Genomic DNA, 16,575 nt, shown 5'->3' on the forward strand with positions numbered 1-16,575 from the left:
ATCAAGTAAAGTACTATTTTTTCAAATTTGTGGTATACACTTTCTCAGCACCACTCATGTTTGTCCACACCTATAACAGGAGCTGTCAATTGTAGTTTCTGGCATAACAAAATACACGGGATGCACTATGATTATTAATAGGACACTATGCAATATATCACACATATCTTCTACCTTCCCTTTGTTTCTGTTTTTTGTTTTGGTTAAACGTTTTATATTAGTCTCTTATGACATGAATCCAATGTTAATATAATAATGTTTATATATGTTACAGAAAACAGACATTTCTTGAAAAAGGCAAAATAGCTGAAACGTTGAGTTTAATACGTGTCTGTAAGAATCTCCAAAAATATATTTTTTATTATTTTTTTCCTTACTGGAGTCTGAACTTTGGAATTGTTTATTATGATAAATCTTTCATTTATTATATTTTTGTGTGCTGGAGTTTTTCTACTATTTGGACTCTATTTTCTCCTGAGCACCACCTAGCGGTGAGGCACCCCCTTAATCTTTTTAACGTACAAATGAAAGCACAATTCAGATGCGCTGCAGCCGGAGAAGTAAAGGAAGGGCGCAAAGGAGAGGCCTTCATTCAGGCCAAAAGGTTGGACTGTGTTAAGTTGCCAAATCCATCTCGTCTCCAGACTACTAATCTTTTGGATCCCCCCCCCCCCCCTCTAATGTCAATTTTAAGGGTCTCAATGCCCTTAACTCTAAGATGGGCACTATCACAGTTGTGGAATTTTTTAAAATGACGGGGTAGGGTTTTAAGGGTGGAGGCGTCCGTTTGGCACGCTGCCGCCTGAATCCCTAATACATGTTCTCTTATGCGGACCTTCAATTGGCGTGTTGTCAGTCCAACAAAAATTAGTCCGCAGGGACACGTCGCATAATAGACAACATATCGAGTAGTGTAAGTGATATGTTGTCTGATTTTATATTGTTTAGTGCCATCTGAATTGACAAAAGTGTCACACCTATCAATATTGGGGCAGGCGACACACTCGCCACACGGAACACATCCACCCCTTATCAGATAGTTTCCAAAAATGTAGTTTTCTTATGACCAGAATAGTGACTGGAGACGAGATGATTCCTGAGATTTTTTGCTTGCCTGAATGCCAAAGATAGCTTCTCAGGTAAAAATTTGGCAATAGCAGTGTCGACTCTCAGAATCGGCCAAGCTCCTTCCAGAATAGATCTAATCCTATCGGACTGAGAACAAAAGGTGGTTATAAATCTCATCTTAGGAGAATCACTGGGACCTAATGCAACATCACCACCATAAAGGAGGGCATGGCGTGAAGCATGCTTTGCGCTGTTAAACGCATACATGATAGACCTATTGCTATAGCCACGTGACCTCAAACGTTCTTTCAACTCCTCCGCTCTGCATTCAAAGTCAGTATCAGAGGAACATATCCGGCGGAGGCGAAGAAACTGACCTACCAGCACCGATCTGATCATATGGCGTGGATGGCCAGAGGATGCATGCAATAATGTATTGGTGGATGTTTCTTTTCGGAAAATGTCAATCTGTAAGGTACCTGTAGGGTCCCTCCTTATCATCACATCAAGGAAATCCAAAGAAGTACCACTATATACGAATGTCAAATGAATATTGAGGTCATTGCTATTCAGGGTCTGGATCCGTTGCTCAACGTCTGCAGAAGTGCCCTGCCAGATGAAGAAGATATCGTCAATGTACCGCGTCCACAAAGGCATGCGGTCCATGGACCCCAGTTCATCCGACAGGAAGAGTTCCCTCTCCCACAGCCCCAGGAATAAACCAGCATAGGATGGTACAAAGGCCGCCCCCATGGCGGTACCCTGGAGCTACAGGTAGAAGTTACCCTTAAAAACAAAAATATTGTGTGTGAGGGTGAATTCCAAAAGTTCCAGCAGAAGGTCCCTAAGACCTATAGATAAGGAGGACATACCCAGAAAAAATCGTACTGCAGAAAGACCATCCCTATGTTTGATGTTGGTGTATAGGGACTGCATATCTGCTGAAACAAGTAGAGAATCACCCTCCAATTGCAGTCCATCGACCCTGCGCAACAGATCACCCGTATCTTTAAGAAAGGAAGGAAGGCCTGAGACCAAGGGTTGTAAGTGATAATCAATCCACTTGTTGATATGCTCTAGGAAGTTCCCCCTGCCTGAGATGATTGGTCTGCCAGGTGGTGAGGAGACATTTTTATGGATCTTTGGGAGAAGGTAGGTAGAAATAGTAGGTTCAGGGACCACCAGAGCTGACTTTAAATCCTTGGTGATAGTGCCATCCTCCAAGGTTCATTTAAGAATGTTATCAAGTTGAGTAGAGTATGCAGAGAGAGGATTATAAGTAAGCCTCGGATAGCATGTTGTGTTATTCGATTGGCGGAAGGCCTCTTTCTCACACACACTAGTAGGCCAGAGGACGACATTACCACCTTTGTCAGCTGGTTTCAAAACAACATCAGGTAGTTCCCTAAAATATCTCAACCGATTCCTCTCACTACGTGTAAGATTATCATTAATCACAAATTTCGGAATTTTATATAGTTCATCCATCACCACCTTGACAAATAAATCAACATTGGCACATGTTGACAATGGGGGAACGTGCTGGAGCGTTGACGAATTGTAGGAGGGATCTTACCTCCTCCTCCTGTATGTTCAATTGCCAACTCCTCCAAGATTCTCAGAGCTTCCTGTTCCTCTTCTGTAGGGAAAAGAGAGTTAACATTGTTGGTACTAAAATATCTCTTAAATAGTAGTGGCCTCGCAAACATATGAAGATCTTTTAATAGTGGCAAACAAGTCAAACCCAGATGTAGGTGCAAAGGAGAGACCTTTACCCAGAAGCCCCAAATCTATATCTGAAAGTATATAGTGGCTGAGGTTAATCACCTTACTATCCCTATTAATCCTGGATGGTGGAATGTTTCTCTTATAGGGATGATAAGAGTGATCTTGAAGCCTATTACTATCCATAAATCCAACAGTTGAAGTAGAGGTGGCAGACATGTCAGAATATCCACTCAAGGATGAAATAGATATATTAGATGTTTTTCTGTAAATTAGCATTATTTTTGCTCCTCCAGAGGTACACTCTTTTGGATTGGTAACCCTTTAAATCTCTGGCATTGACATTTGTGTTTCCTGAATTTTCTTCACAACTGTATCGATTGATTTATCAAGCTTAATTTCAAATTTTTTTGCGCTGGTATACTCTGAATAACAACCAAATTACCTAGATAGGTTATGAGATAGTAAAATTGTATATACTATATAGTCCGGATGTCCACATAAGTGTCTATCCACAACCCGTTCATGCAATCAATATGTAGCTGTATCGCAGTTTATACCCTAATAAAAGACACAGTTATTGTTTGCCAAATATAAATCATTCCGGTCTCTGATTAGACCTAAAATATGCAGTCAGAGAACAATTAGTACCTTGGGAAGGTAAACAATAACTGTGTCTTTTATTAGGGTATAAACTGCGATACAGCTACATATTGATTGCATGAACGGGTTGTGGATAGACACTTATGTGGACATCCGGACTATATAGTATATACAATTTTACTATCTCATAACCTATCTAGGTAATTTGGTTGTTATTCAGAGTATACCAGCGCGAAAAAATTCTTTTATATATTTTTTGTATCAGTTTTCCACAATCTGGTGGTGATTGTGTGTTTTTTTCGCTGCAGGTAGCTATATACTCTAGATCACCAGCGCCGCTTTCACTTTTATATATACTTAATTTCAAATTGTTTAATTTTTTCAATTGTACATCCAGCCTGGACTTCAGCTTGTATGTTGTTAATCAGACCATCAAGTTCATTGATCTTAGTAGTATTTAAATCAATCAAAAGCTGCATAAGTGCAGCAGAGCAATTATTGCATGTCTCCTCCCACTTGGCAATGAATCCCTGGTCCTTCACTGGATAGGATGGAATGACTCTCACCCTCAGTCCTCTAGGGATCATCTTATTGCCCATATATCTTTCTACGAACATTTTAATCCACCACAATCTGGAACATTTTTCAATATAATTTTTAATGGTGGAGAATTTATCTTTCCATATAGAGTCAACTGGCTGCTGCGCATCTGCCCCGCCACTGAAAAAGACCTTATCCATCTCACTGAGCCACGATTTTTCTCTGGCCCGGAAATCCATTATGTTGACTGATATGCCTGTGCATAACACAGAGAAAATTAAATAGAAACACAGAAAACATACAAGGCTTCTACAAAAATAGATCGTCATAATAATAACACTGCAAGGGTGGGAGACGGTGTGGCATATTTCTCACTATTTACCAGGTATGTTATCTTATGCATCGTTTGAATGTCCTGCTCACTAATATTTATCTGCACTGATGGATTGCTTCCTATGTGGGCAATAATGTTTGTTTGTATTTGATACATGGCATTCCTGATTATGTACGATGTTATGCCGGATTATGATTGAGTTCCTATGCCTCTCTATTCTCCTGTCATTCAGTGTGCAGTTGTTTGCCGATTTTAGCCTCTGCTGTTCTGTTTGAGACCTGTTATATTTATTAAATAAAATTTATATCATGCATCATTTTTGGACTAGTACACTGGTTTTTTTTTGGTTTTTTAATTTTCATATACTGATGCGGTAGAGAGGGTACAGGCCACAGCACTGTTTGAGCCTAACGTGGCTCGGGAAATATACACTGGGGGGTCAGGGTGCAGATAATGGTCACACACCTGGTCTCTCTTAGGTGGCCCACGCGCAGTACTCATGGGCCCGAAGTGTTCGGCACCTTGCTCCATGAGGGTCGGCGGGCATATTGTGCACTGTCTCTGCGAGTGGCAGCGAGGATGCCCGAGCCTGCGCTGCTGCAGTGCTCGAGGGACGGAGCACTCACTTCTCCCTGCTGCACGCTGTCTGTTCCCGCCAAGTCTGCCTGCTCCCTCGCGCTCTGGCTTTTTTAACTTAGCCACACCCCCTGCTCCCAGATGCAAGTGTAGGTCCGGTCCCCTAAGCTTTTCCCCCGGAAAACAGAGGAGACAGCCCCGACAGTTCTGGACCTAGCGCAGAGCAGGTTCCCACGGCCCGGTCCTCCTTCTTACACACACAATATGATGTCCCTTTAATATCCCCCTGCAAAGTATGATACCCCACAGTGACCTCAACTCAACTCCCAGGATGGATACATGAGGTAGCCAGGATGGCTATATGGGGGGCAAGGATGGATACATGGGGGGGGCCAGGACAAGGGGCATATGGGGGTCAGGATTGAAATATGGAGGGGCCAGGATGGATATATGGAGGGTTAGGATGGATATATGAGGGGCCAGGATGGATATATGGAGGGTTAGGATGGATATTTGAGGGGCCAGGCTGGCTATATGGGGGGCAGGATGAATATATGGGGGATAGGATGGATACATGGGGACAGGATAGATACATGGGGACAGGATAGATACATGGGGGAGCAGGATGGATATATGGGACCAAGACAAGGGGCATATGGGGGCTAGGATGGATATATGGGAGGGCCAGGAAAACAAGCATATGAGGGCCAGGATCGATATATGGTGGGGCCAGGATGGATATATGGGGGCAGGAAGCACATATGAAGGCCATGATGCATTTATGGGGGCCAGGATGCACATATGGGGGCCAGTACCAGGGGCATAAGGGGTCCAGGATGCACATATATGTGTCAGGATGCACATATAGTGGCCAGGCTGCACCAGGGACATAGGGGGCCAGTCTGGGGCATATTATTAAACAAAGGGTGCCAGGCTAGATGAGATTATTAATAAAGAGGGTAAGGATGAAGGACTTAATTACTGTTTGGGGGCCAGAATGAGGGACATATTTTATTAGTTTATGGTGACAAGTGAAGAACATAATTTCTTTAAGGTCCAATTAGGAAAATTATTACTACTGTAATATAATTTACTTTTTAGTAACAAAAAACTGACTGGCATATCCAAGCTAGTGTGAATAGGTGCTAACTTAGGAGCAGCTACCTCCATGTACAATATACAAAAAAGTTGCACTCTATCGTGCTAAAGCATGTCAATATGAAATATATGAAATATGAATAGCTATACGGCTTCTGAATACTAGAAAAAAATGAGATGCTTTGCACACAATTTAGCCAAGTTATGTCTGCCCGTCAACCATTGTCAAGGTGGTCTCAGGAAAAAACTGATGGGTCCCTACATGTATGGATACCTCTCTTAGGGCTCTTTTCCATTTGCGAGAAACACGTCCGTGTCTCGCATGTGAAAACCAATCTCTGGCGCCGGCACTCCAGAGCGGAGCGTGCAGCCGCATAGCAACACATGGAGCTGCACGCTCCGCTCCCAAGTGCCGGCGCCAGAGATTGGTTTTCCCATGCGAGACACGGACGTTTATCTCGCAAGTGGAAAAGAGCCCTTAGGCTGATGTCTGAATTCCTGGGTGAATGTGGACACCTTTGTCAGCAATGCCTGCATTTATGGGTTGGTAGGAACCTGCTCTAATTAAAATCACCACATGGTGAAGGGCAGAGTGCTCGGTCAGAAAGCTAAAATAGAAATAACAAAAAACTGACTGGCACATCCAAGCTAGTGTGAATAGGTGCTAACTTAGGAGCAGTTATGTTAAATATGCTTATTTCGTATATTTAATTAATCAGGACTCTTTACCAGATGCGATACTCTAAAGAAAATGTCATGATATTTCTCATAAAAAATGTAGTGGTTTATAGGATTGTCCACCAAAAAGCATCATTGCAGCAAAACATAAAATAGGTGAAATAGTTACAAAGAGATTGTCCATTTGTCCATATCAAAGGTTGTTCCCCATCTTTCCCGAGATTCTGAATGGTAAATAGTGTCTGTCTCTGTTATGGAGTATGGTAGAAGTCATCATGGCTAACTCACATACAAGCTGTTCATTCTATTTGAAGTCTGTGTGGAGTCGAAGTCCATAAAGAGTGAAGGAGAAGCCCTCAAGTGACTGCCTCCCTCCTATGAGCCGTGGATATATATATGTCCCATAGAGAACATGCTCTCTATGGTGTTAACTTTTACTCTGAGCTAAATATACAGGAATAGCATATGTAATGTCAGCAAAACCTTCCATGAGGCTCAGTACAGAATTGAGTGTAATAATAAGTAAATAATCAATAGTTTTTAACAATTCCCCCTTTTGAGGGTGACAGACATTGATTGGAACCCTCAAAGTAGATATATTGATAAAATCTTCTTTGTTCTTTTCTTCTTTTTTGGCAAAATAAATTAATGTCCATAATAATGATAATAATAATAATAATATTGTTATACATACTCAATAATTTAATATGTACATTCATGTTATGGTAATCCGTGACCAATATTCATATAAAATATATTATACTTCCCTATATATAAATTGTCATCTGATGTCATTTAGTCTTCATCTTGATGTCCTCTGTCTTCTTCTTGGCTCTTTTAAAACAATCTTTATAATAATTCATTTGAAATGGCGTGTAGATATTGTAGAGACCATGTGTCACGTGTCAATCACAGTCCATAAATGAATTGTAGCTTTAATATCTGTGCAATAAAAAAAAATTACCTTTAGAGACCTGGACTTACATTGGCCTGCCTTGAATATTTCTGGAATCCTCCATGTCATCCGCACTGGTCTTGGAACAAGTGTGATGTCTTTGGTCAGCACAGCAAGGGTTAAAATGACTCTTCCTTGCTAAACATAGCACCATTACCAGTCCTTAGTCGACAGGACACATGTCAGGGTTGTAGCTTCCTGACAATTATCTTTATTGCTCTCCAGCTTTTCTTCGACACTTTATAGGTGATAGGAAACCACTGGAACGTGATAAAAACATGATAGCACAGTTCATTTTAGCATCATAAGATCATCGTCCTCTCCAATTGTGGTTGTCAGTTTAGATACTGCAATCATGGTTGTCAGTGATGGATACTGCAGTTGTGGTTGTCAGTGGTGACATGAATTGTAATTGACAGTCTATTATTACTCAGAAATCATATAGCATTGTTACCTTGTGGATCTTCGGGATAGCGGCTTTTTCTTCTTGCAACTTTTAAGAATCATTTGAATTTAGAAATATGAAAAGTCTTTATTAACATAATTCCAGTATCTTGATTGAAGTCTTCATTCCCTAATTCTATACCAAATCTGGTAATTTTATTGACCTATAATATCACAGCGTACCATAACAATCAATAATATCCATATGATTATTATCAGAATATTAATATGGAATTCATATTTGGAATAATAAAACAATAATAAATGATAATACGTTATTAACCATATTATTCATGTGATAGAACATTTTTATGTCATAAGTTTCAACCTATAGATGTCAGTTTGTCTTTTATGTAACAAGTGTTTCCAGATTTATTACTAAAATTTTATTAATAAACTATATTTATTAGATCAATAATATTTAAGAATGTATAACCATGAACCAAAATAAGAATATATGAATAAATGAATGAAAGAATTGTTGTATTTAACTCAAAATGTAAACATTTTTCTTATAATGAAACCATATGATCACTATATTTAAAGGGAAGGTGCCATCAAAAATTTTTTTTTACAGCAATTGTAAAAATGTAAAGAATTAATGTTTACATTTTCTTAAAAAATATTATCATTTGTTTATAATTTAGTAAAATATGAAAAATAATTTGAAAAGTTTTGGAATTTCCACTTTTAAACACTAGGGGGAGCAGCTGCTGAAATTTCAGAAAAACCTAGTGTACAACTAGCTCACATTACAGCACTGCAGTAATAATGGGCGGAGTCTGCTGATGTGTGTGATGTCACTCCTCTCCTTCCCTTCTGGGTGTCTGCTAACGGATGAGAGGATGATATTCAGGAACCCAGTGAGCAGCCATTTTGTTGGTGACTGCAGAGTAAGGCTGCCGTCACACTAGCAGTATTTGGTCACCCTTTTACCTCAGTATTTGTAAGCCAAAACCAGGAGTGGAACACTTAGAGAAGTATAATAGAAACATATGCACCACTTCTGCATTTATCACCCACTCCTGGTTTTGGCTTACAAATACTGAGGTAAAATACTGACCAAATACTGCTAGTGTGACGGCAGCCTTAGGCTACTTTCACACTAGCGTTGTTTGCAATACGTCACAATGCGTCGTTTAGGAGAAAAAACACATCCTGCAAAGTTGTCTGCAGGATGCGTTTTTTCCCCATAGACTAACATTACCGAAGCATTGCGATGTATTGCCACACGTCGCAACCGTCGTGCGACCACCGCCACAAAAAAACGTTACATGTAACTTTTTTTGTTTGTCGAGTCCCACCATTTTCGACCGCGCATGCACGGCCGAAACTCCGCCCCCTCCTGCCCGGACCTTGCAATGGGGCAGCGGAAGCGTTGTAAGACTGCTTCCGCTGCCCACGTCGGGCATTTCTTTCACAGCATGCGTCGGTACGTCGGGCTCCTCAGATCCTGTCTTGGCGATGTGTGAAAGTGAGACGACAGGCGCAGTCTGGGGTGACGCTGGGGGGAAATGTAGCCATATAGTAACGATAAAAATGAGACCCCTCTCTAAAGCTGCCTCACCAGCCCTGACTGCACCTAACTGGAGGTCATGCTGCCCCCTCTATTACCCCAGACCCGCGTGCAGGTGCTCAGCCAGAACCACCATAGAATGGGTCCGCTTTCTGAAGATAATACTGCCATAGTGTTCTCACATAATACCGCCATATAGATCACACATAATACCGCCATATAGATCACACACAATACTATCAAATGGATCACACAATACTGTCATACAGTTCACATAATACCACCATATAGATCACACATACCGCCAGTGTTCTCGCATACCGCCATATAGATCACACAATACCGCCACATACTTCTCACAATGCCGCCATATAGATCTCACATAATACCGCCATATAGATCACACACAATACCACCATATAATTCTCACAATTCTGATCAAGCATAATACCACCATACAGATCACATAATACCGTCATATAGATCTCACATAATGCCATAATACAGCATGACCCCTGCAGCTCCTGTTATCGCACGCATAGAGTTGTGTGTGCAATGGGGAAAAACATGCAGGGGGGAAAGGAATGCATAGGAGAGGATTAGATACACTGTTCACCAGACAGTATCACACAGGATAGGATTAGATACACGGCTCAGCAGCCAGTATCATTCAGGATAGGATTAGATACACGGCTCAGCATAGTATCACACAGGATAGGATAAGATACACGGCTCAGCAGAGAGTATCACACAGGAGCAGATTAGATACACGGCTCAGCAGTCAGTATTCCACAGGAGGATTAGATACACAGGTCAGCACAGTATAGGATTAGATACACAGGTCAGCATACAGTATCACACAGTATAGGATTAGATACACGGCTCAGCACAGTATCACACAGGAGAGGATTAGATACACAGCTCAGCAGTCAGTATCACACAGGACAGGATTAGATACACGGCTCAGCAAACAGTATCATACAGGATAGGATTAGATACACGGCTCAACATAGTATCACACAGGATAGGATTAGATGCATGGCTCAGCACACAGTATCACACAGTATAGGATTAGATGCACGGCTCAACATAGTATCACACAGGAGAGGATTAAATACACGGCGCAGCAGACAGTATCATACAGGATAGGATTAGATACACGGCTCAGTTAGTATCATACAGGAGAGGATTAGATGCATGGCTCAGCATAGTATCACACAGTATAGGATTAGATGCATGGCTCAGCACACAGTATCAAACAGTATAGGATTAGGTACACAGCTCAGCAAAGTATCACACAGTATAGGATTAGATGCATGGCTCAGCATAGTATCACACAGTATAGGATTAGATGCATGGCTCAGCATAGTATCACACAGTATAGGATTAGATACACGGCTCAGCATAGTATCACACAGTATAGGATTAGATGCATGGCTCAGCAAAACAGTATCATACAGGATAGGATTAGATACACGGCTCAACATAGTATCACACAGGATAGGATTAGATGCATGGCTCAGCACACAGTATCACACAGTATAGGATTAGATGCACGGCTCAACATAGTATCACACAGGAGAGGATTAAATACACGGCGCAGCAGACAGTATCATACAGGATAGGATTAGATACACGGCTCAGTTAGTATCACACAGGAGAGGATTAGATGCATGGCTCAGCATAGTATCACACAGTATAGGATTAGATGCATGGCTCAGCATAGTATCACACAGTATAGGATTAGATGCATGGCTCAGCATAGTATCACACAGTATAGGATTAGATGCATGGCTCAGCATAGTATCACACAGTATAGGATTAGATACACGGCTCAGCATAGTATCACACAGTATAGGATTAGATGCATGGCTCAGCACACAGTATCACACAGGATAGGATTAGGTACACAGCTCAGCAAAGTATCACACAGTATAGGATTAGATGCATGGCTCAGCATAGTATCACACAGTATAGGATTAGATGCATGGCTCAGCACACAGTAGAGGATTAGGTACACAGCTCAGTTAGTATCACACAGGAGATGATTAGATGCATGGCTAAGCAGACAGTATCACACAGGAGAGGAGTAGATACACAGCTCAGTAACATACATGGGAGGAGATAACTGCTCAGAGTCAGCACCACAAAGGAGAGGATTAGATTCCCTCTCCCCCTCCCCACTGATACTCACGGCTGCCTGCTGAGTGCTTCTCCCTCCCGTCCATGGTCTCCTCCTCCTCCTATGACTGCAGGGCTCCTGCGATCATCCTGGGAAGCTGGCCTAGAGCTCACAGCTGCAGTGTGAGCTCCAGGAAGATGGCGCTGGTCTCCTGCCTCTGCCGTGCTGTGGACGGCTCAGGGGGCGTGGCCAGACCAGAGCAGGGAGCAGCTTATAATGGTAGGTATAGAGTCGCCTCCCGACCGCAGATCTCTATGCCCTGGGCTGCCATAAATGCAGAGTGTAAGTGACGTGCAGCTTCACTTACACTCCTGCAAAGCAAAATGGCGGCGCCCAGTGGCTTAAAAAAAAAATTAATAATAAAAAAAATGTTAAAGTAAAAAAAAGGAAGTTTGTATGAAAAATAATTGTTTATATAAACAATTATTTTTAATACAAAAAATAAAATGCGGCACCTTTCCTTTAATGAAGCAATATTCTTGTACTACAGTAGACATTACTTCATTAAATATAGATATTTTTCTTCTTTAGTGCAAAATAAAAATTAAGAATAAAAATGAAGAAAGAATAAAAATTAAAAATAAAAATTAGAATAAAAATAAAATAAGGCCTTTATATGTTGATGACAAAAACACATTTCCCCGTTAACCCCTGAATCCCATATGATTTACTATCCCGTCGAGGTGACCTGGGACTTAATTCCCAGTGATGGGATAGTACAGTACGACATAGGCGATCGGCCGCACTCAGGGTTGAACAGAGTCCAGATGGAGTCAGAGTATCTCTCATGCCTCATTATAGTGAATGGATTCCTTGGGGTTTCATCTGAATCACGTCACTCAGAGATTTAGCTAGAAACCCCAAAGTACTTAGTGTAAAGCGCCAGATAAATGTGATCCTAAATGCTATGTAAAATGTTCCCAATATAAGCTTCAACTCAATCCACAAAAAAAGCATGCCCCCACTCATTTTTGTGAGGAAAATGTGATTTTATTATTTTCACGGCTCAACGTTATAAACTTCTGTGAAGCACCTGGGGGTTCAATGTGCTCACCACACATCTAAATACATTTCTTGAAGGTTCTAGTTTCCAAAATGGGGTCACTTGTGGAGGGTTTCCACTCTTTAGGCACCTCAGGGGCTCTCCAAATAGGACATCACGTAGCCAATGATTCCAGGAAATTTTACATTCAAAAAGACAAACGACGCTCCTTCCCTTCTGAGCCTTGCCATGCACCGAAACAGTAGTTTTCTACCTTATATTGGGTATCGGTGTACTCAGGAGAAATTACACAACAAATTGTATGGTGCAATTTCTCATGTTACCCTTATGAAAATTCAATATTTTGTGCTGAAAACATGTTTGTGAGGAAATTAGATTTCATTATTTTCACAGCTCAACGTTATAAACTTCTGTGAAGCACCAGAGGGTTCAGTGTACTCACCACTCGATCAGTTCCCTGAGGGGTCTAATTTCCAAAATGGTGTCACTTTTGTGCGATTTTTACTGTTTAGGCACATCAGGGGCTCTCAAAATGCGTCATGGCATCCGCCAATTGTTCCAGCAAATTTTGCATTCATAAAGTCAAATGACGCTCCTTCCCTTCCGATTTCTGCCGTGCGCATAAACAGTGGTTTTCTCTCACTGTATCGGCATGCTCAGAAATTACACAACCAAACAACTAATGTCGGGGTGCATTTTTCCTGTTACCCTTGTCAAAATAAAAAAAAATGGATCTGAAGTCATTAAGTTAAATGTTAATTTTTTTTTTTTTTCAAATAATTCCTGTGAAGCACCTGAAGGGTTAATAAACTTCTTGAATGTAGTTTTGAGCACCATGAGGTGTCCAGTTTTTAGAATGGTGTCACTTTTGGGTATCTTCTTTCATATAGACCCCTCAAAGTGACTTGAAATGTGACATGGTCCCTAAAAAATGGTTTTGTAAATTTTGCTGGAAAAATGAAAAATCGCTGGCCAACTATTTTGTGTGACATATCTCTGTGATTTAAGGGAATTATAATTCAAAAAGTTTAAAAATTGCAAAATATTCCAAAGCAAGTCATACCGAAGACATTTTACCATTATCATGAAGTACAATATGTCATGAAAAACCAATCTCAGAATCACCGAGATCTGCTGAAGCGTTCTAGAGTTATAACCTCAAAGTGACAGTGGTCAGAATTGCAAAAATATGGCCCGGTCATTAACGTGCAAACCACCCTCAAGGGTAAAGGGGTTAATATCATAATAGTGGAAAAAGATCCTTAAAGGATCTGCAGCTAAAGTATTGTTGCCAGTGTCACATTTAGAGGTCTTGTGGCGTTCATACATTGATGTGTCACATCTGTTCTGAAGACACAAAAGGAATCTACACAATACTACAGAGATGGTTTTAATATTATGGCTTGTTGATGTATTTACACATACCAATATAAGCATAGATAGAATACTCAGTTTTTAACCTTCATTCAGCTACACGGTTTTCATTAAATGCTGTTATCTTTAAAATTATTCTATTTGTCATATGAATAGCTTCATCCCATCTGTTCTTCTTTGGGCTAGTGCAGGTTGACATATTTTCTGTGTACTGTAGAATGCATTTTAAATGCCTAGAAGAGAGAAAAAAAAGAGCATTATATGGTGGTACAGAACATAATATTATTTTATAAATTATGGTTAGAAATCTTAACCTCAGTCCTCTCAATCCACTCAAATGGACCCTCCTGTGCAATATCTCTATTTAGGGACAAAAACGGACACAAAGTCAGGAACCAATATGAAAATTCCCTGCTGTTGCCGGGTTATGTCCGATCTCTGTCATTTTTTTCAGTAAGAGGAAAAGGAGTGCTGGGAAACGGAGCAAGAAGGCCCGGGAGATGGTGGAGGTAAGGAGGGGGCCTGGGGACATCATTTCTCTCTTCTCTAACATGTACTGCATTTTTCGGACTATAAGACGCACTTTTTTCCCCATAAATTTTGGGGGAAAATGGGGTGGGTTTTATAGTCGGAATGTACTTATAGTTAGCGTGGTGGCAGCAGGAGTCGGGCTATTCTTCCGGTGGTCTGATGCTGCAGTGCGATGATCTCCCTCCCATCCCAGCCTAGTGCGGCAGGTTTGGCGGTGCTCGGTAGTTCACAGGGCTCCGGCGACATTTTATGAAAGCCCGGAGCCCCCAATCTTTTATTGCCTTGATGCTGTGGCCTCTGGGAAAATGGCCGCCAGAGGCGGAGCATGCGCAGATTGAGATCTCGGCTCCGAGATCTTATCTCCCAAGATCTCGGGATGAGATCTCGTTGCCAAGATCTCAATCTGCTCCTGGGGATTCAATCTGGCCCCTGCTAAAATGGCTGCCAGAGGCAACGCATGCGCAGATTGAGATCTCAGGATGAAATATCATTGCCGAGATCTCAATCTGCGCATGCGCCGCCTCCGGCCACAGCATCGAGGCAATAGAAATGCGGGGGCTTTGGGCTTTCACAAAATGTCGCCGTAGACCCCGCAGCACTAAGCACTGCCGAACCAGCCGCACCAGGCTGGGATGGGAGCGAGGTTATTGCCCTGCAGCACCAGACTGGGATGGGATTTTCTGGCGACCACCACATCACAGCAATGGATGTGCGGGGACTGCGGGCTTTCACAAATTGTGTTCTTTAGGCTTTCAGTTACCCCCCGGTAGCTGAGACCCCAGAGATTTTTGGACTCTGGCAGGCACTATTTCCTTATTTCCGATCACCTTTTTAAAACAGAGATGAGGGAATAAGGCTCCTTAGCGGCTGCCATTTTAATGCGTGTTGTCAAGGAGTTAAAGCCCTTTAACTCCTTGACGACCGCCTATTCGCACTAAAACACTCTGGTAAAAATGGCCGTGTGTATCATTTTCTTTTGTGGTGCCATTTTCTGGGACTCATAGCTTTTTGATTTTTCCACTGATGGAGCTATGTGAGCTTTTTTTGCAGCACAAATTGTAGTTTTTATTGTGATCCTTTTGGGTACATACAACTTTTTGATCACTTTTTGTTTCATTTTTTACTAGCAATGAACAAAACAAAACAAAAAACTATAAATCTGGATAATACATTGTCAATTTAAAATTTTCAATGCTGTTATTGGGTGTATGAAAAAGTACTAAGTTTTATTAGGCTACGTGCACACATTGCGGATTGGGGTGCAGAATTTTCCGCACAAAATCCGCATCTCCTGGCAGAAACCGCAGGTGCAGATTTGCCGCGGATTTTGTGCGGTTTTAATGCGGAATTAATGCAGATTTAGTGCGGATTTTCTGCGGTTTTTAGCACTGAGGATTTCTATGATGGAAGGGTGCAGAAACGCTGCAGTTCCGCACAAAAGAAGTGACATGCACTTCTTTTCCATCCGCAGCGGATTCAGTGCGGATTTTTTCGCACCATTAGCACAGCTTTTTTCCCTATTGATTTGCATTGTACTGTAAATCACTGTGCGGAACTGCAGCATTTCTGAGCGGAAAAATCCACTGCGGATCCGCACAAATTCCGCATCGTGTGCACATAGCCTTATAGTCTACAATGGGGAGTCCCAGTGATCAAACAAAGTACAGAAATCTAATTTGAAAGAAATGCACTTTGTGGATTGAGGACTAATGGTAACAGAATTTAAACACAATACAAAGAATAAAGGTATAAAAACAAACTTTTTGGACTCATTGTTTTAACAGGATTTTATAAAAATGTGTCACATCCATTAAATTGAATGTGTTAACATATAATATTATCATCCTACATAATAATAATCCAGTTGGGACTTCCGGCCGCTGTCCCCGAATCCCATAAGGCAGTGTCACTTACGCTGCTGCAGTTCGTGGCCAGTAACAGCCGCGTC

The 16,575-nt window shown here is 41.4% G+C and overlaps 1 protein-coding gene across 4 annotated transcripts in view; it reads right to left on the minus strand.

Annotated features, from left to right (window-relative positions):
- Positions 1–12,852: 12,852 nt before the first annotated feature.
- Positions 12,853–16,575, minus strand: part of ERMARD (ER membrane associated RNA degradation) — a 372,196-nt gene continuing 368,473 nt past the window's right edge. For 2 of the 4 annotated variants that reach the window (XM_077283273.1, XM_077283275.1), the window contains one exon: positions 13,833–14,329. In XM_077283273.1, the coding sequence (XP_077139388.1) occupies positions 14,185–14,329 (145 nt within the window). In that variant the 3' untranslated portion in view covers positions 13,833–14,184. Of the gene's footprint in view, positions 14,330–16,575 lie in introns of all 4 variants that reach the window. The other 2 variants (XM_077283272.1, XM_077283274.1) reach the window with 2 other exon arrangements.

The sequence above is a fragment of the Ranitomeya variabilis genome, chromosome 2 (genome assembly GCF_051348905.1).
Source record: "Ranitomeya variabilis isolate aRanVar5 chromosome 2, aRanVar5.hap1, whole genome shotgun sequence".
NCBI classification, from domain to species: domain Eukaryota; kingdom Metazoa; phylum Chordata; class Amphibia; order Anura; family Dendrobatidae; genus Ranitomeya; species Ranitomeya variabilis.